Source organism: Accipiter gentilis, chromosome W (assembly GCF_929443795.1).
Source record: "Accipiter gentilis chromosome W, bAccGen1.1, whole genome shotgun sequence".
NCBI classification, from domain to species: Eukaryota; Metazoa; Chordata; class Aves; order Accipitriformes; family Accipitridae; genus Astur; species Astur gentilis.
In genome coordinates, this window is record NC_064918.1 from 6,119,420 (window position 1) to 6,146,419 (window position 27,000).

The following is a 27,000-nucleotide window of genomic DNA, read 5'->3' on the forward strand; positions in this document are numbered from 1 at the left end:
CTGATCCTGTTGTCCCACATTAAGGGTGCTGCCGTCGCGCTGTGGTCTGCTCAGGCTCCCGCGGTGTGGGGCAGCGCCGGCCCCAGTCGTCCGGTCCTCAGCTGCCATTACCTGCTCACCGCGCTTCCTTGTGCACACAGTCGCAGAACGAGTGCATCGAGCTGCACCGTAAGCGCTACGGGTACCGCCTGGACTACCGTGAGAGGAGGAGAAGGAAGGCCAAGCTCTACCACAAGCAGCGGCATGCTGAGAAGATTCAGATGAAGAAGACGTGAGTACCTGCCTCATCTCTGACGCTGTCTAGTCATCCTTACATTTGAAGGATGAGATTAGACGTTAATATATTTAAAAAGAACTACTTATTACTTGATTCATACATTATACTTTTAATAGTGCTCATTTGTAGGAGAAAGTGGGTTTTGCTACAACGAAGACATTTCTGGCTTCCTCTCTTAATGGATGTTTACCATTAGCGGTTAACAATTTTGCTCCTAAAAGCATTTCTTAAGATAAGTGTTAATTAGTAGTAGCGATGACTGATGTAATTATGACCAAAAAATATGAATGCATTTACTTAAGGTTTTTACAGCGACAGCTGTATTAGTGTAGTAAGAGACAGCAGGCATTTTTTAAACGGTGTTAATGGAAAAAGTACAGTAACATACACAGTGTTTGAGCAGAACATGAGGCTTGTCTTCCAGGATAAATTACAATATCAAGCACAGATAAACAGAAGCATTTTTCTGAGAATGTTCTCTGTTGTTTAGAACTTGGAATCAAAGCTATTAACAATATTAATTTATTGCTAATGAACTTAATATCTATCCACCCTGTTGTTTTTGTTGTTTTTCAAGAGTAGACAGTTGGTTTTTTCTGCTACTTGTAAAGATATTGGGTTTGTTAACTAGTTTGTTGGTCTCCCCCCCCCCCCCCCCCAAATTAATGAAACATGACCCCTTTTACACACATACATACATGTTCCTCAGATCTGTAAGCATTGACATCAAATCTCAGAAGAGTAGTATTATATTGGGGTTTTTTTCAGAGAGGAAGGCTACTATCTTTCAGAGTGCTTGGCTTTGAGAGTTAGGCTGCTTGTTCTAAGCCATTCAGAAATTCCTCAGTAAGATGAATGTCTTGTGTCCCTATCTTGACAGGAATTGACGAGCTTTTATGCACTGTGTAGTCCGTTAATTGTTATATTAAGTGAAATTACTAGTTTACCTTGAAAAGTATTTGGAATTTTTCCTTAAGTATAAACATGTACTTGTTTACAAATATCTCTTTTAAAAGAAAATTTTGAGCAGATACAAGCTAAGTTAAAAGGATATTGTATCTAAAAATGTACTTTTTTTTCCTACTCTTAATACTGAGTGGGTTTTAAAAATACTGTTTTTCTTTCCTTGCAGCATTAAAATGTATGAAGAGAGAAATACAAAGGAAAAGAATGATGAAAAAACACCTAAAGGAGCTGTACCAGCATACCTGCTGGACAGAGAGGGCCAGTCCTGGGCTAAGGTTCTAACATTATTAAACAGAAAAGAAAAAGCTGTAAGTAACTGTAATAAAATTCAGATACTTACTATTACTTGTGACAATGACCACTTTGTGTGGCTGATGCTCAGGTGGCTTGCAGCCTATAAGCAAAGTCTAAATATTGATATTGTACAAAATCTGAAACCTTGAATTATTGAATAATCTAGGACAAAGTAAGCATATGCAATATCTTGATCTTTCCTAACTTTAATGCTAGTTAAAATAAGTAGCTATGAGTTGTATAAAAAGTATGGTCTACCACTGCACTTTAGGGAAATTTTATTTTATGCTTTGGTTGTCCCCTTTCATGTAGCAGCGCTGCATGTAAGACTATTGACTTTTTCTTATTTTTTCCCCTCCCCTCCAGGGGAAGTGGGAGGTTCCTGTGCCAAAGGTCCATGCACAAGGAGAAACAGAAGTTTTAAAAGTGATTCGTACAGGAAAGAGAAAGAAGGAGGCCTGGAAGAGAATGGTTACAAAAGTTTGTTTTATTGGAGATGGCTTTACTAGGAAGCCTCCTAAATACAAATGATTCATTCAACCAATGGTAATGTTCTTGAGACTTAAAGAACATTTAAGTAATAATTCTTTTGACTTGCCACTTTGAGTTCCTGTGGTAAGGAAACTGTATTCTATGATAATGCACTTAATTATTACTGATGTAGAACATTCTTATTAGTTTCCTTGCAGAAATCTAAACTTAGAATAGCCTGAGGGTGGGGAAATGCCCCTGCAGTCACAATCTGCATTGAAATATCTCAACTCTTACTCCCATAATTCAGATGATGCCAGTGAGTTAAAGCTACCAGCTGTCAAATTAGCATGGGAAGGTCTTTAGCAGAGGTACTTTGAATAGCTTTTCAAATTGGAGGCTTCTGTCTTTTTCAAGATGCTGTGATTCTGTCAGCTGTAGAAGCCGACTCTGTTCTAGGACTCCAGAACTCCCTCCTTGTGGCTTGTTAAGTAAGCTTGAAGCACAGAGGTGACCGTATGCAAGGGAAATGCTATGCCTCCAGCCTGGCCTTTTCTCACACGGCTGCAGGAACAGCATGTGGGCTCTAGCTGCCTGGCAGTGCACAGGAGGAAAAATTAGATTCACTAAGATAGTGTATTTTTTCTATAAATACCTGTTCCTGTTTCCTTAGAAGAATCAACAGGATCACTATACAGGCTGCCTGTTGGATTGTTACCTCATTACTATTTTGACAGTCATCTTACACAGAAGCCTTGGATAGATTTTTATTGACGCAGAAAAGGTTATGGTACTTAGTGGTAAAGTCCCCTTTATAAAGTACAGGTCACTAGATAGAAAGTGTTATAAGAGATGGGTATTTAATATTTTACAGTATGTGAGAGGTTTTTCAGTTTTACAAGAATAAAGGAAAAATTTCTAGTCTTAAAAAACAACAGCACTATTAAATGCTTTACCATAAACTCCTAATTTCTTCATGGAACAGAAGCCACCTGAGGTAGCAGGTATTCTTCTTGTACTACTATTAAAAATTGGCATCCTGAAAATATACATAGAAAGCTTTATCTTGTCATTAATCAGGTTTTTAAACAAATCTGGCATTCTGTAGTAGGCAGATAGCATTCTCTATTCTAGGTGTTTCATTCTTCCCAGTCTCTTAAAACATATAAAGCTGAGGACACAATGCTAAAAGTGTTAAGCTAGATTAGTCATGAGGGCTTAAAGCAAATATTAACTTGTTCTAACGCTCCTTATGCAACAGGGCTTACATTTCAAGAAGGCACGCATGACACATCCTGAATTTAAAGCTACTTTTTGCCTACCTATCCTTGGTGTAAAAAAGAATCCTTCTTTTCCTTTGTATACAACACTGGGTGTAATTGCCAAAGGTACCATCATTGAGGTGAACATGAGTGAGCTTGGCCCTGCGACAGAAGGGGGCAAAGTTATCTGGGGTAAGTAAGTAGTTAAACTAGCTCTACTGCAGAACTACTTTAAAAAGTTTTTAAGTCTTTATTGTCTGATGTATTGTCAAGACCACATCCTATAAATTGTCATAATTGATCCATTGTTAAGTGTTAGGTTTGGGCTGTAGTAGAAGCAACTCCTAGGCAGCTCTATAAATGCAAGTTTTAAGTTTTAATCTTAAGCTTTCAGTTCACACTTTCAACATCAAATTAGTTGAAGTTCAGAAAAAAAGACTTAACTTGCTTGCTTATGTCTCGCATTAAGTAGTGCTACAGGTCTATAAAGACCTAACTATGTGAACTATGAACAATTGTATTATGTTTTCAGTGAAAGTTCTGTATAGAAGTATATTCATAGGATGAGATGGACTTCTTTTGACAGCGAGGTTGACTTGAATTATAGCAGAACCTATGACTAGATATAAGGAAGAATTTTTTTACAATGAGGGTGGTGAAACACTGGAACAGGTTGCCCAAAGAGGTGGTAGATACCTCATCCCTGGAAACATTCAAGGTCAGGTTGGATGGGGCTCTGAGCAACCTGATCTAGTGAAAAATGTCCCTGCTCATTGCAGGGGGGTTGGTCTAGATGACCTTTAGAGGTCCCTTCCAACCCAAACTATTCTATGATTATTTTTTTTAATGTACCCATAAATCTAAATGATACATTTATAAAAACAGTCTGAATAAAATATTTTGAGAACCTAAGTTTGCAGCTCAGCAGCAAGTACATTTAGATTTCAAAATGCATTTCAGTTTTGGAACAGGAATTTCCTACACTTCTAAAGCGACTTGTGGATTGAACTTGCAAACATAAAAAATTCTAATTTATTATATAAACTACTTGTCGTGGTTTAACCCCAGCCAGCAACTAAGCACCACGCAGCTACTCACTCCCCCCCATCCAGTGGGATGGGGGAGAAAATCAGGAAAAAAGAAGTAAAACTCGTGGGTTGAGATAAGAACGGTTTAATAGAACAGAAAAGAAGAAACTGATAATGATAACACTAATAAAATGACAAGAGTAGTAATAAAAGGATTGGAATGTACAAATGATGCGCAGGGCAATTGCTCACCACCCGCCGACCGACACCCAGCTAGTCCCCGAGCGGTGATTCCCTGCCCCCACTTCCCAGTTCCTATACTAAATGGGACGTCACATGGTATGGAATACCCCTTTGGCCAGTTTGGGTCAGGTGCCCTGGCTGTGTCCTGTGCCAACTTCTTGTGCCCCTCCAGCTTTCTTGCTGGCTGGGCATGAGAAGCTGAAAAATCCTTGACTTTAGTCTAAACACTACTTAGCAACAACTGAAAACATCGGTGTTATCAACATTCTTTGCATACTGAACTCAAAACATAGCACTGTAGCAGCTACTAGGAAGACATTTAACTCTATCCCAGCTGAAACCAGGACAGTATCCACCCCTACTTCAAGCTTTTGTAGACATTTAATTCCCTATTCTCTTTAGGGAAATATGCACAAGTGACAAACAGTCCAGAAAATTATGGCTGTATTAATGCAGTTCTACTTGTCTAAGTTGTGTTTGATACTAAGCATTAGACATGGGCTCCTGCAAAATCAGTGCAGTTTCAACAAGTTTGCAAGATCTGTGGAACCTTCAACCATTCAAGAACATTGACCTGACCCCACAAGGTGGTGAGGAACTTAAACGTGTCAGAAACCGACTGCTCAGATTTTTATATTTATTATGTTTGCTCAGCTGAACACTGTCCAAATTAAGTGATTCAATTTTCATGTTTTGCTAATGTGGTATGGATTTGATCTAAACATTCTTGGTGTTTTTACAGTAAATATATTGTATAAATACTTATTCAGCTCACATTCCTAGCGATGGGAAATACAGCCACTGTCTACCCTGATGGCCTACTGTAATAGCTAAAGGTACAGAGGAACAAATTAACTTCCATTCTGCTTCTGGGAAAGCAATAGAATTGGAAGAATGCAGCTATAATCTTACTGCAGACTTGTATCAGAAATTAAACACTCAGTTTAGTACTTGCCCCTACAGAAACACAGGCTTAAGATCATATCAGCAGCGTGGGGGTGCAGTGGGGAAGGTAACTAGAAGAGCAGCTATTTCTTTTTTCCTGTTACCTCCTTTCTCCCTTTTGCCTCTGTGACTGCATTAATGGAAAGAATAAGGGCTGGGGGGATGTGGCATTGTGGTTCCAGGCAAGATAAGAAGTTTCAGAAGTTTAAGTTTATGAAGTTGTAGGGGTTTTACAATGTGAAATTTGAGAATGGCATGACAACTGTGATACCTACAACTACTTGTAGCTCTTGGTTGCTTTAAGAAACATTCAAGAAAAACTAAAGTCCCAAGCATCAAGTGATCAATGTATATTTAGCTTACATCCTCAAAATACAAGAAACAAAAGCTGCTTCTAAACTGGAAGTTTTCAGTGATGCTGTATAACTGCATCAGTAATCTTCTAGTTGAGAATTTGGTGGTAACAAACTTAGCACAATCTACCACTACAAATACACACACCATTTTATATTCCTACTCTTAAATAGTACTTTGCTTCAAGCCAAGGAACTTTTAACACAAATTCCAAGTAAAATCCAGTTTATGAAGGCACTCTTACCCCTCAACATTGTAAAAGGGAAACTTTCAAACAAAACTTTAAGATATTTCAGAAGCCAGGATGTGAATAGGTTTTGGGGTTTTTTGCATTAACATAGATTAAAGTTTAAGACTAGAGGTGGTCACACATGCAGTAAGCCACAGGGACAGGCAGGTTATATAGGCAGGTGATTATAGAATCACAGAATAGTTAAGGTTGGAAGGGACCTCTTGAGATTGTCTAGTCCAAGCCCCCTACTTAAAGCAGAGTCAACTACAGTAGGTGTCTGAGGGCCATGTGCAGTCAGGTTTTGAACATCTCCAAGGATGGAGACCACCACCTCTCTGGGCAACCTGATCCAGTGTTTGACCACTCTTACAGTTTAAAATGTTTTATGTTTAAATAGAATTTCCTATATTCCAATTTGTGTCCTGTTACTGGGCACCACTGAGAAAAGGCTTCCTCCATCTTCTTTATACCCTCCCACTAGGTATTTGTACACAAGGGTAAGATCCCTCCTGAGCCTTCTCTTCTCCAGGTTGAACAACTGCAACTCTCAGCCTCTTGGATGACAGATGCTCTAATCCCTTAATCATCTTCATGACTGTAACAGTACTTCCAGATCTGGAACTCTGGCCAGAAGTCAAGCTAACTGCTTTTGTACCAGCTTTGTAACTTCTCTTACACTGTCTAATAGAGGCAGTACTTTAACTATACCAAAATTTTCTCCACTTACAGGCTATTTTGTTAGTTCAACACATTGCCCTAGTCTAGACTTAGTAACTTACTATGATTTTTACTTATTTGTGTAGTGATAAGTGATTTGAAACTGAGAGGGTCAGTAGACAAGCCAGTAAGGCATTTGCTTGAAGAGAGGGCATTTTGTCAAAACAGATAAGCTTCCATTTAAGTCCTTGTTGCTTTACCCTTTACTGCATGTTAACAAATAACATGAACAGAATACTTTAATTTTCTATTACACAGTGCCCCCCTCCCATAAAGTACAGCTGTCTTAAGAACATTACTACATTTTGTGTTATAAAATACATGACTTACTGACTGAATAACAATTGTTACACTTAAGACATTTTAATGTACCGCACTATAGGGAGTACGTTACAGCATTTCTAGTTGGCTTGTCTATAACAAACTACGTTAATAACTGCTAAGTTTATACCAACTATGCCTATTCTACAGGTTTTTTATAAATGTCTGATGCATAAGCTAATTAAGTAAAGGAAATTATTTTAATAGGCAAAAGATTTTTCTATTAATAATCTTTGAGCTTTTAAAGCTCCTTGGTAGCAGATGGATTGTGAAATGATGCTAGTTCTAGTGAAATGAACCACTTTAAAACATGCCTCCTGGATAGCACAAAGGACTCAAATACTAAAAACCAAGAAAAAAAATAATCACAAAATAAGTTTAATTACTACTTCAAAACATTTCAAAAACAGTCAAGACAATACTAAAAAAGGAAAAAAACTAAAACCACACTGTAACAAGACTTAAGTACAGTACTCTAGAATAGCAACACATCTTTCATAAGATTTATAAACAGGGTATCACTAGTTTAGAAAGCATCTAACACCACATTTATGAAAATAAATTTAGACATGTATCCTCTTGGAAATAAAATTTTAGAATGGTCACAGGGCAGAGAAGCTGAAACAGGCTTATTTATTGCTATGTTTAACTTAATAGTGTTGATGACATTGTAAATGATCAATTTAATTACTGACATCTACAAATGAAATGGTATTAAAAAAAGCAACAAACCAAGGTCAGACATAATTTAAAATAAGTTAAAAGCACTTTTGAAATAAGACATGTATACATTTTCATGTAAAGGACTATGAAACATGAGAACAGCAAACAAGAATTCTGCATGAAATGGAGAGAGACCAAAAGAGAATGTGGGAGAAGCAAAGCAAATCCTGTTAAAAGTTAACAAGCAGTACAAAGGGAGATGTTTAAACAAATGTTGGATTCAAATACAAAACCATTTACCATTTAAGTCCAAAGCTGAAGTCACCAATTTAATGTTCTTTAAACTCTATTCCTAGACTAAAGCTCAAAAATAATACTGCTTGCTTTCACTGTACATGTGTAGTTCCACATGTAATAGCATTTGGTACAAACTTGTATAAAGTTGATGTTTTAATCATTGGTTGCTGGTGAGATAAGAATTTTTAAGATCTTTAGGAGTTCAATGGTAATAAGACAGTTAACAGGCACAAAAAAAAAATCATCCAAGCCTAGAAAATGCTGGTTTTCCCAAGGTAAAACATTTCCGTCAATACAGCTGTCAGATATGTTCCTTTGCATTAATGTAACAGAAGGTATAGACTATTAAACTACTATTCCAATGGGACAATCAGTACAGCAATAAAAACTATTATTTAAAGTCAGTATTTTGATTTTGCTACTCCATATTTACTGCAAGATGATTGATGCCAAAGAAGTTGTTACAGAAAGAAACTGTGTCCTTTAGTTCCAAGTACTGCTGCAATCACAATTAGAACCATGTCCAGTTTTCAAGACCATACTGGTTATCAGAATTGCTAATCGCACCCTAACTGCCCACATCTGTATATAACAATCTGGCCATCAGGTACCCCAGATTTACAGAGGTATCTACTCAAATTCATATTTTTAAGTGTACTCTTAAGTTCAGTATTTAAAATTGACTCACTGAAATTAGATCAGAAACCTGATTGTTCTTAGCAGAAACCAAGATTGACCTAATCTAATAATCCTGTTGTAATATTTATGCATTCAACATAGAAATGTCTTAAAAGTATGATATTAATTGAAATCAGTTCTAACTTAGCCATGAAAAGTAAAAGCCAGATGAGTGAAATAATTACCTTCTCACAAACACTGTTTTCCAACCTCACAGGGAATACAAGTGATAAACATATGTATCAAAAATCCACCTAGAAGTAATTGAAATAACTGGGACTCACTTTTCATAAACAAAAAAATCCTTAACTTATTGAAAGTGGATTCAATTGTTTCAATTGAAGTATTCAGCAGATTACTGTTTAGTAAAGCCTGCTCTAACAAATAGAAGATGAATCACAATATACTGCATACAGCCACCCTTAAGCCATCAGCCCTCACAAATCCCAAATTCTTAGCAATGCAATAGATGTGTTTTCTAGCCACTTTTTTAACACAATAAATATTAGCACTAAAGAGAAGCCATACAGAAGATAACAAGTTTTGTCTCATGTGCTTAAAAAAAATATTTGATTAGTTTTAGAAATGCTTATGGTTAGCTTGAATATGTTTACAAACAATCATGAAAAATAGTGAACATTTATCAGTCACAGGGTTCATAAGGAGTACCTGTATGTACATTGATAGGAAGTTATAGCTACGTAAAATGGTGCAAGAAACCCAGATTTAACTAGTTAATCCCATACACCCTAAATCTAAAGTTTAGGTAATACATGTTTCTTAAAAACTGCCTTTTTTCCATAAGCTTCTCTTAACGGATTAAAAAGGAGCATGCTACTTCATCAACTGAAATAAATAGTAAGAATATATCTTATACATTTAAAATATCATATAAATACAGGTAAACTGCATAAGCATAAACCCCCAAACCAGATTCTTACATTAGCTTCATAGAGGGATAAAAATTAAGACAGCATTACAATTATTCAAGTGAACCTTTGTCACGCCCCAATTTCTTAGGCACTACAACTGAACCAGCAAACCAACCCATACCAGTATCAGTTGCCCCCACACAGAAGAAGAAATATACAAAAAAAATCAGTTCGCTTAGCAAAGGATGAAGGTGAACCAGGGTCATCATGGGAACAGGAGGAAGAGGCAGAACCAGAGGTAATCACCCAATCCCTATCCTTGAGTGAGCTGCGGGATATGCAAAAAGATTTCAGCCCTCGTCCGGGTGAGCACATTATCACCTGGCTGCTTGGATGCTGGGACAATGGGGCTAGTAGTCTGGAATTAGAAGGTAGGGAAGCCAAGCAGCTGGGATCATTTGCCAGGGAAGGTGGCATTGACAAGGCAATTGGAAAAGGGACACAAGCCCTCAGCCTCTGGAGGCAACTCCTGTCAAGTGTGAAGGAAAGGTACCCCTTCAAGGAAGATGTTATATGTATGGACAGTCTGTGAATTGTAAAACCCCACTTGACGTGGAGTGGATCTGTTGGGTGAATTGGCCCTAAGGCCTGATATACCCCAGCCTCAAAGATTAACAGCTTCAGAGCTTCCTCATGAATGGGGGCCAAGTCCCAAGCAGCTCTTTTGCATGTTAAGTTATAGAGGGGCCGGGCTATGATAGAGAAATTGGGAATATGTTTCCTCCAGAATATTAGCAAACCTAGGGCATGTTGGAGTTCCCTCTTATTTCTAGGCATTTTAACCTGTTTGAGGGTAGTTAAGGTTTCAGGGGGAATGCACACTGTCCCACCCCTCCACCAGATACCCAGGAACTTCACTTCAGAAGATAGGAGTTGTATCTTTTCACCTGGAATTTGGAGTTCTAATTTTTCTAGGTGAGTAATTATCTCTGCTTGGGTCTGTCCCACTACTTTGGTATCAGGGCCGCCAATCAATACATCATCAATATACTGGTATACCTTAACTCCTTTTGCAGAAGTGATTTTGGTGAGCTCTTGAGCCAATGCATAATGAGCAATTGTTGGCAAGTGCCGATATCCCTGGGGGAGACATGTAAAAGTGAATTGTATGCCTTCCCAAGTAAAAGTGAAGCGATCTCTATCTGCTTCCTGAAAAGGGACCATAAAGAACAGATCTTTTACATTGATAGTTGCTAAAATTTGATGGGCTCGTTCTTGTATGGTTGCAATTAGCTCAACTATGTTAGGCACCGCAGCTGTTGAGGGGGCCTGTGTTGGCATTCAGGTGCCAATAGTCAATCGCCACTTTCTGTTAGGTTTATGGACTGGCCATACTGGGGAATTATAAGGTGAGTGTGTGGGAACAACTATCCCTTGCTCCCATAATTCAGTTATCACCAAAGTGATCCCTTCTCTTGCCCGTAGGGGGAATGGGTAAGGTTTGACATTAACAGTCTTAGAAGGGGGTAGTTCAGGTGCAGGCTGTCATAGTCATACAGACACGGTGGGGAGACCAAACACCCACTCTCTTCCTCTCGAGTCCACCCAGGCTCATCCTTTCAGCAAATCTAGTCCCAAAATGTTAGTTGGTAGTGGTCCCAATATCGTTATAATTTCTATCAATCACAGTCTCATCTCCTGGCAACCAGCATTTAACTTGAACAGTTGCCTGGGGCCGAGAGTTTCCAAATACATCAGTTACCCATATTTGTTTCTTGTCAGCAACTATCCCATTATGGTTGGCAACATCTTGTCAAAGTGCTGACATTTGAGCCCCGGTATCTACTAAGAAGGTGATGGGCGTTTTAAGGGGACCAAGGGGGAAAGTAATCATTAAATCCCCTCCTTGGTTGTTCTCTGTGAGCCTCCTTACATAGACCCACCCACCATCCCCCAGCTCACTTACTGGGGACAGCACATCTTGTTTCCTGACTTCAAGTTGATTAGATCTCCCTCTAGGGCTGAGGGAGCATTTTTCTGCAGGTTCACTTTAGGTTCTGCCCTAGTAATATCTCAAGTAGGTGGTCCTTTTGGGGTTATTTCCCCCTTTCCCTTCCAAACATGGACAAGCTTCTCCAGTGCCATGGCAGGCATCCCATCCATTAAATCTCAGGGAATTCCCCTCTCAATTCCTTTGGCCCATAATAAATTCCTCCTGACTCCCATTCTCCTTCCATAATTAATTAATTCCTGGGCAACCTCCCCCCAGGTTAGGGCTCTGCCCGTTCTCGGCCTGGCAGGATTTCCTGCTTGCGGAGTCAGGGCATCCTTTAATCAGTCTTGCAACTGAATTACATATAGTTTTAGGGAATCTGGCAAGCCCCTTGTAAGCAAGGTCATTCGGTCAGGATCGGCTACCAATAGCATCAGGGATGGTTGCCTCAGGATTAGTTGTCTATGATACATAAGTTAGAGGCAGGTGGTTTTTTGGATGCTTTCAGTTAAGTGATCAATATTGGGGGTATCAATACTGATCAGATCTCCTCTTTCTAGAGGGTCTAAACCTCCCACCAATAAGCCGCCCTTTGGGTCAGCAACCAGGGTTCTCTAGGGTCGTCTACCGTGAGAAACACCCCCAGCCCCCAATATCCTTGGGCTTCATCCTCTGATAGCATGATTTGGTCGTCCCCTGTCAGCAACACTCTCCACACGTATTCAGTCTCAGTCTCCTTTGCCAAGTGGCTAAACTTTTCCTGGAACTTAGACAAGTCCAAGGCTGAGTACGGTATCTGTTTTACCACAGTCTCTTCATCTTCCTCCCCAGCTTCTGTTATCTCAGTCTTTATCAAAGGGCATAATACCACTTTACCATCCTTAGAGATAAGGTTTTCCTACAATCTTCCAAATCTTTTAAAGGGTAAAGTGGTTTGGGTTTTCAGGACTCTCATTCATCTCTCTGCTAGGGATGGAAAACCATCCTCGCTTTCATAATCAGAGTTGCTAGCTCCACTCCGGTCCTTAAGTGCCTCACACGGTATTTTCTCCCTATCTCGCAAGTCAAACAGGTTGGTACAAAGTTGATGATTTGCCTTGCGTTCCACATCTAACAAGGTCTCTTGTTCTTTCCCTTCTAGCCCCTCTTCTTCTACCAATTGATTTTACAGCACTGTACCAGCTACTAGGAAGACAGTTAACTCTATCCCAGCTGAAACCAGGACACTCCCTCGCCAAGACTTGGAGAGATTTCATGTTTTCTTCCTCAGCAGATTTGCTTACACTTTTATACTGTTGGGCTGCCATTAGAGCGGCTCCCAACAATCTACATACCATTGCCTTTCCTTTTCAGAGTCTCCAATTTTTGCTTTTTCTCTAATACCGTAATCCTTTCCACCACTGATTTAGGATCATGCCAACTACTGTGAGCCCATATCATCCCCGGTGGGGTGGGAAACACTTTATATTCTTCCAATTTTTCAGAAAGGGGAAAGCAGTCAAGCTCTGGCATTTCCCAGACAGCCATGGTTTGCCACTGCTTGGACCACTCCTAGCCAATAGCTGAGAAATCACTTCCCAACTCTCCCCACCCATAAATTGGGTGGATTGTTGGTAGTCCCGTCAGATCCTCCTCAACTCAGGGAATCCTGTCCATGATGCCAATTAAAATGTCACGTCCAAATTTCTCAGGACGATGACTTGGGTTCGCCAATTCTCAGGTCAGGATTAAGTTGAAACGACACCAGGGATCCTTTAACTCACAAAACTCAACTTTTATTCACTCACAACAAGAATTGGCATGAAACTACATCAGTAAACTGTGTAACATGCTAACCCTACGTCACCAAACATATGCTACAAGCCTTACTTATTTGGGGATCAGTTCAGGGAAGACAATAAGGAGAGCCCTCCCAGACCCCCTTGCTTTCTAGACTCCTTCTCAGAGAGGAGGAGCCTAGGGACAGCTAGATCTACTCCTAGTCCCAGACTTGGTCAAAAGTTTATATCTAAAGGGATGAGGCATAGGAATTACAGGGGGAAGAGAGAGAGATAAAAGAGAAAGATTTCACCAGTCCTGGGTCCAGTGTTGGTCCAGCCAGCCTAGAGGTCCAGGTCTGGAGGGGGCATGCACACAGGGCTTCAGTTTGTGTCCTTTTATCATCCTTGCCCCTCCTTCAGGTGGGCACTCAAACTCATTAGTCTACTTAGGTGGCACGCATGGTTTGTGCTTCCAGAACCTTTGGGAAATGGGTTGGTGGGCTTGGGGGTCGTTTGGGGAGTAACTTCTCCCTCCCTGCAGACATGACCATTGTTTGATCTTTGGCCATATATGGTAAGCTGCCCTGCACAGCATATAGGAACATGAACTGCCTGTGCACCCTCCTGCGTGCCCTCCCCACCCTCAGTGCAGGGTTCACTGTTATGCAGAACTTGCCCCACCACAATGTTTGAGACATTAACTCTTTCAGTCTCTCACAACCTCATACTCGGAAGTCCTGAACAGCAATTTCTATTTTCCTACAGTGTCTCAAAAATAGAGGTAACTAGTTCATTCATCTTAGAAAAGGTATATAGCAGGACAAATAGTTGTGTGATTTCCTGTTCTTAGAACCATTGTTCTTTCTTATTCCTGAGTTTTTAACCCATTACAAGAGGAGCTTCATTTATTGAAAGAAACACATGCAAACTAAGGAGTAACTTATTTAACTTAATTTGTCATACATAGAATATATTGTTTGCCAGGAGAACCTCTGAAGGAAAACATACATGAAGAGCCTGTTTATTTCTGTTTGCATACAGCAAAGTTTGGTTGCTGCTTTTAAGAAAAGCTATGAACTGGGAAGCTACTATCCCAGGAATTACACCCAAGTTAGAAAAAGAAAGTGGGAATCACAAGTATTTACAGCACTCGCTTGCTAACTCCTAAAGGCATAGAAGTTTGGCAAACAAGTATTTGCTGAAACAGCCACTAATATTCACACTAATGAATGTCTCAACCACCTGAAAGGCCAGAGCTCACAGGAGTCGTACACCTGGCAGATAAAACATTTTAATAGTTACCCCACAGCACCAGCTGAGTATTTGGAAAACACAAAGCACCACTTTCATTCAGACCAAGACTAGATCAAAAGTTGTCATATCCTTTTCCTGTAATGTACCAAGTAATCAAGTATCCACTCAACACATGCAAGTAGTTAGGAAGGCAGTTCAAACAATTCCATACATGTACTGGAGTCTACACTCCATACATTCTGGGAAAACTTAAACTTAGTGAGACGCTTGCTTTGGAAGCTACAGTACTGTGTAGACGTTTCTTAATCTTCACATAAAGAACTTAATTATCAGAGTGCGCTATGGTAGATACTGCATTGATGGTGTTTCTGCTGACTCAGCTGTTTGAAGTGATTAGCAAATAGTAGTTGGGAATCAGAAGTGGAGTCAATTCTCTCCAGTCTGATTCTCATGGGAGACAGATGCTGCTTACATTGTTTTGATCTACCGAGTTATACCTTCTTATATATTTTGAGACCTAGAATTACAGAATCTTACATTCTTTTAATCTAATCTGAGAAAGTCTATGGGGAGGGAACAAGAAGCAAGGAAGAATTTTTCTTGTTCTGCTTCTCCCCGCAGCAGAGAACACAAGGTTATTAAACAAATGCTAGAGTGATGTCTAGCCTCATGGAAGTCTATGGTAATTTAAGGGATCTTAGTAGTGCCAGGATTTCACGCTTCATTTTTCTTCCAAGACTGCCACCTCAAACATACAAACTGTTCCCTTTACTAGCACAACTGTATTTAATCAGCATGTATCCTTTATAAAAGGAGACTGGCTGTTTACTTTCATACTCTGATGAAGCTCAACATCTAGTGGTTAAAAATTCAAGAAAACTTAAAGAAAGGTGATGAATCCCAAAAGGAAGTCCAACCCAGTATTTTAAACGTGTCCCGTGTCCCATATGGTTTAGTTATACCCTAGTGTTTTACACAAAATAATAACTTCTTTACAAATAGATGAATTAACAATCAATATTTCATTTTTAAACCGGCTTTCCTTTTTTCTTGGGTGGACCTTTGTAACCTTTGGCTTTTCAATATTTCATTTTTAAACCTGCTTTCCTTTTTTCTTGGGTGGACCTTTGTAACCTTTGCCTTTTCTTCGCAAGTTTCTCCGATCTACAATGGGTACCTCAATTTCTGCTTCCTCAGAGCTGCTGTCAGCAGCCCGCTCTGCTATTGTCTGTGTGTACTGATCCATCTGCTCAGCAGACTCTTCCGTGTGTTCTTCTAACTGGTTCTTCTGTACTTCCTGTCCAGAAGGCTGCTGAAAAGAAACACCCTCGAGTTCAACCACTATCAAAGAGCTCCGACTCAAAGCAACAGGGGCCTCCTGTGAGTTGTGCCCTGCTTCCTCATTTTGATCTTCCACTGAGGAAGCTGTTTTGGGCAATATATTTTCAGAAACAGATTCTTCTGCTACTTCAATTACCATGGAGTTGGGCAGGCCATTGTCAGAGGGTTCTTCCTTGGGTGCCGAAGCAGCTGCATTTTCAGTGGATGACAACTTCTTTTCAGATTCTTGGTGGTGGTCTTCAGTGCCCTTCTCTACTGATGTGCTTTCTTCAGTCAGTGCTTCTGAATCATTTGCATTTAAAACCTGGAGGGGGAGGGGAAGGGTGCCAAAGCAATCAAAGGTACAATTAATTGATGATACAAGAGGCTGAACAACTACTGCCCCTAGCTAGCAACCTCAGAGGCTATTTTGGCATTCAGCACTACTACGTGCACAGTCAACAAACCAGTCCTCTCCTCCTTTTTGCACAAGACCCATTTTGTGAACTGCATTTGATATCCACAGTTGCTCTATTTTCAAATTCAAATTATTCCATGAATTACTTGGGTACAGTAAAAACATTCTGAAATTAATCCCAGGGGAAAAAAATAAAGGTGTTTTATTTGAGACAGATACAATTATCATTTTGCTAGCATATAACAATCTGCTTATGCACTATAAACAAAACCCAGTAAAATCTATGTTCTAGAAGGGTATTTACCATTAATTAATTGCTTGTACATTTCACCAGGGCAGAATTACTAGACAAAGTAAGATGTGGCTTTTCACTCATATCCAACTAATATTTTAGTGAGAAATAGCTGTTTCATTACTGCCAACTTCTGCATATTAAACCAGAAATACTAGTATATTCTGTTTATGGATTTACATCATCTGGCCCAATAATTGCTTCTCCCAAGAATTTCATACAATGGTAGGAGCTACTTTCTATCTGTTACTTAACAAAAGAAAAAACAGCAAGGTATGTACACTCTGAAGGAAAGACAACTTAAGATTTTGTTTCAATTCTCTCACCTCTGATACAGTATCTTCCGAAGGTTTTGCTGGAGACTCAAGGATTAATGGAACAAACAGTGTTAAGGGTTCTTCTCCTTGACTCTCAGACTGCAATTTTGATTCACCACCTAGAAATTCATTTGCTGTTTCCTCTTCAGCCATAAGTGAGGTCTTACCAATTTCTTCTGTTACCTCATCATTAAGAGGTTCAGATGGAGTTTCCTAAAAATCACATTTCTAAGTCAATATTATGCCCAACTATTGTTCCCAAACACTAGTGGGTGTATCTGTGATCTAAATTTGCAGCTTAATCTGAGAAGCAGCTAGCTCAGGTACCTAAAAATTACTAAGAAGGTATAGCTTATAGCATAGAGTAGCTATCGAACTACTTAACCAGCATGTTAGCTTAGTATCATCACCTGCACTAAGTTTCTGACCATGGCTTACACTATTAGGAGCCGAGTAGTTTTTATGCATCCCACAAGCATACATGCTGCAGTCCTTCCTTGAAACCATATGTTAATGAACCCAACATAGTATAAGATCCACTTTCTCACCAATCAGTAAGAACATAAAACCCTGGAGGTATTGCTAGGTACAGAGGGTACTCCCAGATTTTAATTCAACCTGGTAACAAGTATTTGTAGATAAAAAGTTAGATTTAAAAATCAAAGCAGGCAAGCATTAAGGGGAGAAATAAAACGAGTCAACAGTAGTCACTGAAGCATACCAGCTATTAGCTTCTTGAAAGAATTTTTTATTTTTTTTTTTTTTTTTTAACTAGAGATACTGGATCAGATCTTGACCCTACTTCAGTTCTCCACAATATTTGAGTAGGACAAATCAATTAAGAAAGTTAGGTTTGATAGACAAGCTAGAAATTCACCTTACCGAAGATCCTATGAACTCTATCATTCAAAATAAGTAAAGGAATATTCCCCAATACTAATTCTATACTAGCTTTAGCTTCTCAGATATACTTCTCAACAAAGCATCGGTACAAAAAAATCAAAGAGTTGATAGTCACATGGATCAAGGCAGCAAGGACCATACTTAAACTGTATTTGTATTCCAAACTTCTTATTTGCTATCGCTATCACATCCAGCTCACCTCCTTCTCACTCCATTTCTCAGGGGGTGATGCATATAACTCCATTTCTGATACAGATCGGTCCTCATTTTCAACAATCATTTCCTCATCATTCTCAACAGCATTCTCCTCAGGTTCTTCTACTAAGTCTTCAGAGCTTTCAAATGTGTCGGCAGGAAGTTCCAGCCTGCAGCAGGTATTAAGATATATCCTTTAAGTCTTTTAGATTAATACATAATTTTGGTGATCTCAGCAGCAGAGAAATTCTTTCATGACCAATTTTAAACTGCTATATCGCATATTTGCCATAGGAAATACGAATCCAGAAAACTAAATACATCTAAAACCAGCTAACTCCTAATTCAGAAAAATACATTAGCTAAACAAAATTGCTGTGACAATTATAAAATGAAAACATCTATCCCACTTCCATTTTATATGAATAAGAAAAAGAAATGTGTTTAAGTTTTTTATTTTAAAAATTTAGAAAGCAGTAATCAATTACATATTTGGAAGCCACAAAGGGGTGAGAAAGAAAGCAACTTCTCCCAGCCTCACTGAAGAAACAGTTTAAAATTATGGAGCTATATAAGCAAATATGCTCGTATCATCATTGAATATACATATATTACAAAGACCATGACTGGAAAAGAATTCAAGGTGATAAACACATCAAGGCTGAAGAAGATTCAATCAGCTAGAGATTAAATTAACAAAAAGCTAAAGATGAAGCTCTGATGCACCTGATAGGTAATAACACCATCTCAAACATTCAGTTCTCATTTTTGAGATGATAAAACTTAGATGCACTGGAAGTATTATATACAAGCAAAGAAAAAAGTACACGCAATAGTTTTGCAGGAGGCTGCTTCACAATCTCATAATAAAGGCAGTACTGGAGGGTTTTATCCCAGGTGCCAGCCTTGAGATGAAGGCAATCCAGAGGAGAAAGTCCCTAACAGAAGATCCTGCTGCATTTGCTAATGTGCATGGAAGGGAAGAACCAAGCTGATATCCTGCCCTGTTGCCATCAGGATTCACTGTAGCTCTGCTCATGAGCACTACGTTAAACATCTTGTTTAGAGTAGTGGTACCTTGTTGACTCCACCTTGGCAAGGCCCAAAATACTGTTGTTCAAGAACAGGCTAGGCATCTCATATACCAACTAGCCAATTAGTAGTAACAGCAAAGAATTTCTCAACCTGTGGCAAACCATGCCATTTGGCCTGTTCTGAACCAGCTTAGGGCAGCACACTGACAGTGCAGGACAGCAATTCTGTATCTCTGTAGTTCCACAGAGCAATTTAAAATGCAAAAATAGGCTGTAGCTAGCTGAAGAACTCAGCCTCACAGGGGAAAAAAAAATAATTTTATCTGTTTGAAAAAAGCTAATGGAACAAGTTTGAGGGATTTCCTAGAAAATAATCATGTCATCTTCAGTTCCCAAAAAGGTTTGTGTTTTTTTGTTTGTTTGTTGGGGGTGAGGGTTATTTTGGGTTTGTTTGTTTAACAGAATGAGACAGAGAGAGAGAGAAGCAGTGTGTCTCTGAGCATACATATACCCACACACAGGAAGGGGGAGGAAGGAGCTATTTATTTATTTTAAATAGGCACAGCTCTGCTTTCTGGATGAAAGCCAGTGCAAATTAGTACTTCAGGTCCTGTCTTGTATGAACTGTTATAGAACACAAGTGGTACAATTCTTCACATCCCCACTTGACAGTTATTACACAGGATAACATTCTTTAAACTGGAGATTACTTTTTTTTAAGGATGTAAGTTCAGATATGATGGGTTTAAATCAGAATTTGTCTAAACAAAGGGGTTTACTTTGAAGATGGGTGGCTCCCTGTAACTCATTCATTAGTAAGTGACAAGCAGTAACCAGCTCCCAAACTAAACAGTCAGGCTTTATTTTACTGCAATATGCCACCATAACAAGAGGTCAGGAAGGGACCTCTCTCCAAAGATCACACGTAGTATTTGTGGATACATGTCCAGTTATACTATTGCAAGAAACTATGCTGTATGAATACAGATGGTTTTACCTTAATGCAGACTCAGTTAGAACACATCCCCTTGTACATACACCCTCAGTCCTCACTGTTTTCTTATTGTTATTTCCAATATCTACTGAGCTTTCAGAGACACCAGACATTTTGATGCAATCACTCTTCAGGTGATGTCTCAATTTCCTTTCTCACACCAGGCTTTATTTTCAGTAATTTTAAAATCAAGCACTCAGAGCAGGAAAAAAGGAGAATAGATACCAATTAGCACATTGGGAGACAGTTTGTGACTGCCCAAGCAACAAAATAAGAAATAATCAATGAAATATGGGCTCCTTTACCTGCTTTCTGACACACAAAGAACATTTTCCTCATTTCCTTGGGAAGTTTCAGGTTCAGATTCCTGGCTATTTTTTCCTATCCTGGGACGTTTTAAATGACTGCTTTGTGTCTGAATGGAAATGGGAGTTATGTCAGGGTCTTAGAAAAAAAAAAAAAAAACAAAACAAAAAACACAACAAACAAAATAAATGCAAGTGAACAAATGCAGTCTGTAAGATCTGCACATATTCCCCCCCCCCCCCCCCCCCCCCCCCCAATTTCATTAAAGTGACTGCAAGTAAAACATTTCCCTGTGGTACTTATTTTCTGAATATACATGCATAGTCTCTTTACCAAGACTCAACAATTTCATCCAAAAAAATCAAAATGTTTATGAATTGAGCCTCAGCACCTTAAAGGAAGGCATGTTTTTTTATATGCTTTGCAGATGAATACACTAAGCTTGAAAGCAGTAAAAGAGCCTGCTAGTCTACTAATCCACAGTAATGACAGTACTGATAATCAAGGTTATTTTTACCTTCAGATGTGCTTGCATGGACATCTATTGATTCTTTACCTTTTTGAGAGTTAGCCTGTGAAGTAAAAGCAAGGCTAACATTATTCCAAAAACTTCTGAATTGACTGAAATACCTTCATCTCCCTACCTGTGGTTGCATCTTTCTAAAGCACTATTTCATAGTAATGATCCTATGGAAGAGCAGCTATAGCCATTCTTAATTTAAGACACTTATACATATGTATCTTATCTCAACAGATTAAATATTTTTTTATCATCTTTACTACAAGCATGAATATTTTTTCTGCATTTTACTTCTGGCCTCAACATAGAGGATAAGACTTGAAAGTAACCTGACGTTATGAACAACACTACCAAGTTTTTCCTAACCATTCAGTTTATAACAGGTGTCCACAGAATTAAGTGCTAGAAGTATTTTTTTCTTTTTTTTTTTCTTCTTTTTTCTTTTTGTGTAAGCCCAAGGGACTGTACTACAGTAGTTGACAAAATTTATCAGGACATTTTTATATTTATAGTTGTATTCTATTTTGTAGTCTGTCATGGTTTAATCTGGCAGGCAGCTAAACACCACACAGCTGCTCACTCACTCCCCCAAGCGGGATGGGGGGAGAGAATTGGAAGGGTAAAAGTGTGAAAATTTGTGGGTTGATATAAAGACAGTTTAATAATTGAAATAAAATATAATAATAATAAATTGTAATTAAAAAGCCGCTCGTTCACCCCCCTCCCCAAGTGGGATGGGGGAGAGAATCAGAAAAGAAAAAAAAAAAAGTACAATTCATGGGTTGAGATAAAGACAGTTTAATAGGACAGAAAAAAAAGGAAAAACAATAATAATAATGATAATAATAGTAATAAAATATTTAGAATATACAAAACAAGTGATGCACAATGCAATTGCTCACCACCTGCCAACCAATGCCCAGCCAGTTCCCGAGCAGCAGCCCCCGGCCAGCTTTCCCTCTAGTTTATAAACTGAGCATGATATCATATGGTATGGAATATCCCTTCAGCCGGTTTGGGTCAGCTGTCTTGGCTGTGTCTCCTCACAGCTCCTTGTGCCCCCCAGCCTATTTGCTGGTGGGGTGGTGTGAGAAGCTAAAAAGTCCTTGACTTAGTGTAAACACTGCTTGGCAACAACTAAAACATCAGTGTGTTATCAACAACATTCTAGTCCTAAATCCATAACACAGCACTATACCAGCTATTAGGAAGAAAATTAACTCTATCCCAGCCAAAACCAGAAAACAGTCTTATTTTTATTGTGACATGCAATAAAATATGGCAGCCCATGAGTTATCTTAAAAGAAAAAAAAAAAAGAAAAAAAAAGAAAAAAAAAAGAGAAATCGGACAAGAAAAAACCCCCAGAACTTAGTGATTCAGCAGTAATGCAGGTTACATGCACAGTCAGCACAAGTGGCTGCTTATGTCAGAGCTCCCTCTCCCTAGAGCTTTTTTGCCTCTTGTTCTTCCCTACCACCACATTATTTCCATTTTTTTCCTGCAAGTTAGCTGAGGACTCAGTGGTCAGGCACTTGGTACTCTGAAGTGGGTGCAAGCTATACGCATTAAAATAGAAATATGCACATTGCTCTTTCTTAGCTGCTGTAAGCAATCTAGAACTGGCAATAACCAGCATCCAGGTGTTTTGCCACCTTTTCAGCCTCACTTCCAGTACTACCCAAGGTGGCCAGAAACAAGTGGCCATATCTACATTCTGGTGCCTGAAATAGTTTCAAGTAAGCTTCAAATACATAAGAATTTGTAGGCTAATGATAAATCATTCTAGCATCAAAACACACAAAAATAGGGAACACTAAGTAAAAGGTGAAAATGTAATTTGGGGAATGTTTTTTTTTTCTGGTTTGGGGGAAGGTGAGGTGTTTTGTTTTTGTTTAGTGGTCCAACAATTTTCAAAGTGTTGCAGAACTCGTTACAGATAGTGCAGGTGCCAAGAGACCTCCCAGCAATTCTACCAAGCTATGAGGAGTTGGAGCACTTTGGTATCTATCATCTCTTCTGGAAGAAGGCAAGAGACAGGGCTTGAGTTCTTAACTCACAGCCACAAAAATTTTAACAACTACTAATATTCCTCTGCTGTTTTCTCCAAGTATATCCATGTAGCTCTACAACCAAACCCATGCATTTTTGAGATAGTCTTGCTGATATTATCATTATTGGAATCTGAATCTAGAACTCAGTGATGATGCTTAAGACACTGTTACAAATTAAAGATAATTAAGAGTTGTTGCTTCTGATCATTTAGAGACTAAAAACATCACTACTTTGCTGACAGTTTTGCTTTGGGAAATGCTAATTTTCTTAACCAGGAAAAGGGACATTTGATTTACATTTCAAATCTGAAATTTAGATACAAGAGCTGAGAGTACCGATTCAACCATTATTTCCTACTTTTAATTAAAGCATTGACTTCTATGAGAGCATGGTCGTGTCAATACTACAGACAGTCCTGAAGCACACATATCCATCCTCACTGTATTTGGAGCTACAAGTTTTTCTCAAGCACATTCTGTGTGGCCTCAGAACACAAATGAGATAGAGGAACAGCTCCATAATATTCCAAGACAGAAATATATTCATGACCACATATCCATATGTAGCTGAAGTCTGGTTGATATTTCAACTATGTACAAAGAAAGCTGCAGTCCTCCTATACAGTCAATGTATAATTCTGAATGCAAACTAAACACTTTCCATTGTATTGAACTGTGACGTGAATGTGCATTTCTATAAACACTTTTCCTCATTCTCTCTACTCTTTTGACGACTCTACTATTCAACAACCTTTCTAGACAGTTTAATCTCAGAGCCAGTTGAAAAACTCTCCTTCTCTAAGCTGCTAGCAAACAGCTCAAATTACTAGACCCTGACAGGTGTGACAGACCCCTCTACATTCATGGGACACCCCCCCCCCCCCCCCCAAAGTGTAATTTTTTAACCCCAGCTTAGTCATCAGCATTACATCAGTGGGAAGCATAACAACCACCCAAAAAGTAACAAAAGCATTTGTCTTTTATATATAGTGCAGACTTGAGCCAATTCAATTATAATGAGATGGACAAAAGGCATTTCTTATATTTTTATGGGGTTTTTTAGTAACAAAGCAATCAAAAAAAAAAAAAAAGAGATATCACTTTCTGGTGATACTTCTGATAGAATCATGGGTTCTGTCAGACTGGCTGCCACTTAGACAAAGTGAAGAGATATAGGAAGTACAAGCTCTCTGCATAACCCAGGACTGTTCTTTGAGAACCTGAAATAGAAATATCAAGCAAGCATAACATACAGTTGATCAAAAATACTAATCTGCTGAAAGCCTACATTTTTAAATTTCAGAAACATATTCTTTTGTAGAAATTAAAAATATTTACCAAGTATAAAGAACAGGTAATTAAAGTCAGAAGAATAGGACAAGATACATTATTTTATTATAGAAAACTCTTAAAAGCTCTCAAGCCTTTCTAATATATGGAAAATAGTCTGTATACCTACACTTAGCTGTGTTTCTAGCTCAGTCTTTTGTCCACTTGCTTCAGATTCTGCTGCAGACTGTCGAAAATAATCCTCTGCTTGGAAACTTGTATTTTCTTTCTGAGAGACTTCTGCTATTAAGATTTAAAAGAGGAAACAGGGAAAAGGAAAATTATAGTACCTTTATATAGCAATTAACCATTCCAAATATGATCTCACTGATCTCGGGACAAATAAAAATCTTTCTGCTAGTTTCCATGGGCAATGTTCACAGAAGTCACTGCTGAACAAACACTCTACAGTACAACTTTTACAAAGCATCAGAAAACAAAACAAAGCATCCATACCTGCAATTTTGAGCTTTTCTCTTTGCAATACAGTGGTAATAGGTGTTCTCTGGAACCAACATCCTGCTCCCTCCACTTCCCAAAAAAGGTCACGATCCCCAGGGTACTTCTCAAGATAGTGCTTACAAGCTGAACAAACATAAGAAAAAACACACTACTGTATATACACTATATACTTGTCTGTACCTCAGTTTTTAAAGTTTATATGAAATCAAATTCATTTGCAATCTTCCATCATACACATAAACCACCACAGAAAGAACCGTTCAACAACACAGTTCAGTCTGAAATAAACATAATATTGCTTTACCCTACCTAGTCATCCTTCTCAATAAATTCCTTCTTCAAGTTTAAGCACTTTCCATTATTATCTTAAACTGCAAACAAAGATAGATGGGATTTTTTTTTTCTTCTTCTCTAAGCACCCACTTTGGAGTTTTACAACTTCACTGGTCACTGTCCCTGCCAATCACAAGACCCAACCAGAATGGAAAGGGTCTTAGAGGATGTAGTCAAGTGTTTTTCATCACCTCGTGTTATTATAGGCACTTGTGAAAAGCACTCTTTGGGAACATGAACACGTTGCCATTGCATGGTTTATCATCCACTCACTGTTCACTTTTGAAATATTTTCTTCTCTGCTGTCCCTCCATCTCTTTCCTCTCAATACACATACTAAACATCCACATGGAGAGGAATGTTTTTACATTATTCTGTAGTAGCTACCAGGAAAGCTACCATTTTTCACCTGATTCACTACTGATGCATAATCTCAGTGGACAAGATCCCTGCCATATCATTCCTTGGGCAGGGAAATGGATTAGTCATTAAATTCTGCTCAAGACAGTTTGCTGTTTGAAGCCTAACAAACCAGGTCTAGACAGATCCAACAGCAGACAGTGGTACTTGGAAAAGAAGAAAATTCCCAGTGCCTAAGGAAGAAGGACAGATGAAAATGTTAACAGAAGGAAGCCTGACAGATGGCCCGAGAGTAAGCCTTGAGAAACTGGACAAAGGAAATACTTCTTGCCGAAACACAATCCCAAGCAACATCTTTTCCAAAATGTGTGTCATTTCCTAGCTGACGTAACCCTCTTGGGTTGTTAACAGAAGAGCCATAAGTGTTTTCCTTGTACATTAGAACTGTGCTTTCTTATACCCAAGTTAAAACATAGCCTGGTATGTCCACTTGACCAGAAGTTCTGAGAAAGCACGAATTAAATGACCTTGTGAGGCTTAGGAGTGAGCAACAAAAAGGTACTACAACGAAGATATACATTAGGAGATCATACACAAAAACACCTCAGCCCACTCTGGAGACTGGGGGGGGGGGGAATATAGCAGTAAATTGCACAGTAGCAGAAAGCCAACACAGATCCAATAATCTAACCTCACACAGAGAATTACAATCTAATCAGGAAATACTTCACCATCTTCAACAAATCAGGATTTTTAACCTTCACTGAAGAGCAGGACACTTCATACAAAAACTGAGGATGCAGCCACAAACATGGAGCTTGAACAACAGCACTCATTTGGACATGTAAAGAAAGCACAAAGATCAGAAGAATAAATCAAAGAGCTTGCCTATGTACGTGAAGGATGACAGTGGGTATCGTAGGCCAAGAGTATCTTCAGTAAAGGAACCCGCAAAGTCTTCCAACATGATTAGCCCAAAGTCTTTCCCACGATGTTTCTTTCTTACAAACATTGTGTCTAGCACTGGCAGCTGATAACTCTGAGTAAGAGAAGAGCTACAAATACTTCCTAAAATAATAGGGGGGGTGTCCATCAGTACTTCAGCATTGACATGTTGCCACATGGATTTTAGCATATTCAAATAAAGACCTTTATAATTTGTAAAAATTATATCAAACTGTATAATAAGTCATATAAATATATAAAGTTATAAAAATTAAAAATTGCTATCAGACATTTATTGGTTCTTTGGGCAGGCTTCATAATGTTGCCAAGATATATCATAGATTTATGTTAGAAAGAGTCTGCTAAAGCAGTCCGGTAGTACCAGAAAAGAATAGCAGAGAGAGAGGGGAAAGGCTCGCTTTGAAATCTCACTATAAATTTCCATAGGAAAACCATACTAAAAATGAAACTGAAAAAGGGAGGAGGGAAAAGGAGACAATAAAATCCTTGAATTGCACTTTTATGTAGATTATATAACTCCTCAGGACAAATATGAAGACTACAATTCAGCTCTTGTTTAAGGACTGAAACAA

The 27,000-nt window shown here is 38.7% G+C and overlaps 2 protein-coding genes across 3 annotated transcripts in view; one reads left to right on the forward strand and one right to left on the reverse strand.

Moving 5' to 3' along the window:
• Positions 1 to 24: 24 nt before the first annotated feature.
• On the forward strand, positions 25 to 26,315 carry LOC126035394 (ribosome biogenesis protein NSA2 homolog). 2 transcript variants are annotated; one of them, XM_049793955.1, is made up of 4 exons: positions 25 to 271; positions 1,410 to 1,551; positions 3,270 to 3,462; positions 26,211 to 26,315. In XM_049793955.1, the coding sequence occupies exons 1-4, from the start codon at positions 261 to 263 to the stop codon at positions 26,255 to 26,257; spliced, it is 393 nt and encodes a 130-aa protein (XP_049649912.1). In that variant the 5' UTR covers positions 25 to 260; the 3' UTR covers positions 26,258 to 26,315. The 2 variants fall into 2 exon arrangements, 1 of the variants encoding a protein (XP_049649912.1); XR_007504901.1 differs by lacking the exon at positions 26,211 to 26,315 and adding an exon at positions 6,554 to 6,623 and having other exon boundaries at positions 188 to 271; positions 1,410 to 3,462.
• Positions 15,631 to 27,000, reverse strand: part of LOC126035271 (soluble lamin-associated protein of 75 kDa-like) — a 44,118-nt gene continuing 32,748 nt past the window's right edge. Inside the window, exons 6-12 of the mRNA XM_049793652.1 lie at positions 24,764 to 24,892; positions 24,438 to 24,550; positions 20,924 to 20,978; positions 20,406 to 20,544; positions 18,077 to 18,242; positions 16,984 to 17,187; positions 15,631 to 16,272 (exon numbers count right to left, since the gene is read on the reverse strand). Coding sequence (XP_049649609.1) covers positions 15,721 to 16,272; positions 16,984 to 17,187; positions 18,077 to 18,242; positions 20,406 to 20,544; positions 20,924 to 20,978; positions 24,438 to 24,550; positions 24,764 to 24,892 — 1,358 coding nt within the window. The 3' untranslated portion in view covers positions 15,631 to 15,720. The remainder of the gene's footprint in view (positions 16,273 to 16,983; positions 17,188 to 18,076; positions 18,243 to 20,405; positions 20,545 to 20,923; positions 20,979 to 24,437; positions 24,551 to 24,763; positions 24,893 to 27,000) is intronic.

Excerpts from the sequence above, each read along its gene's own strand:
- LOC126035394 (XM_049793955.1), top strand. Across the intron at positions 1,552-3,269 it reads TAAACAGAAAAGAAAAAGCT|GGCTTACATTTCAAGAAGGC; the intron begins GTAAGTAACTGT and ends CTTATGCAACAG. Across the intron at positions 3,463-26,210 it reads AGGGGGCAAAGTTATCTGGG|GATTTTTAACCTTCACTGAA; the intron begins GTAAGTAAGTAG and ends TCAACAAATCAG.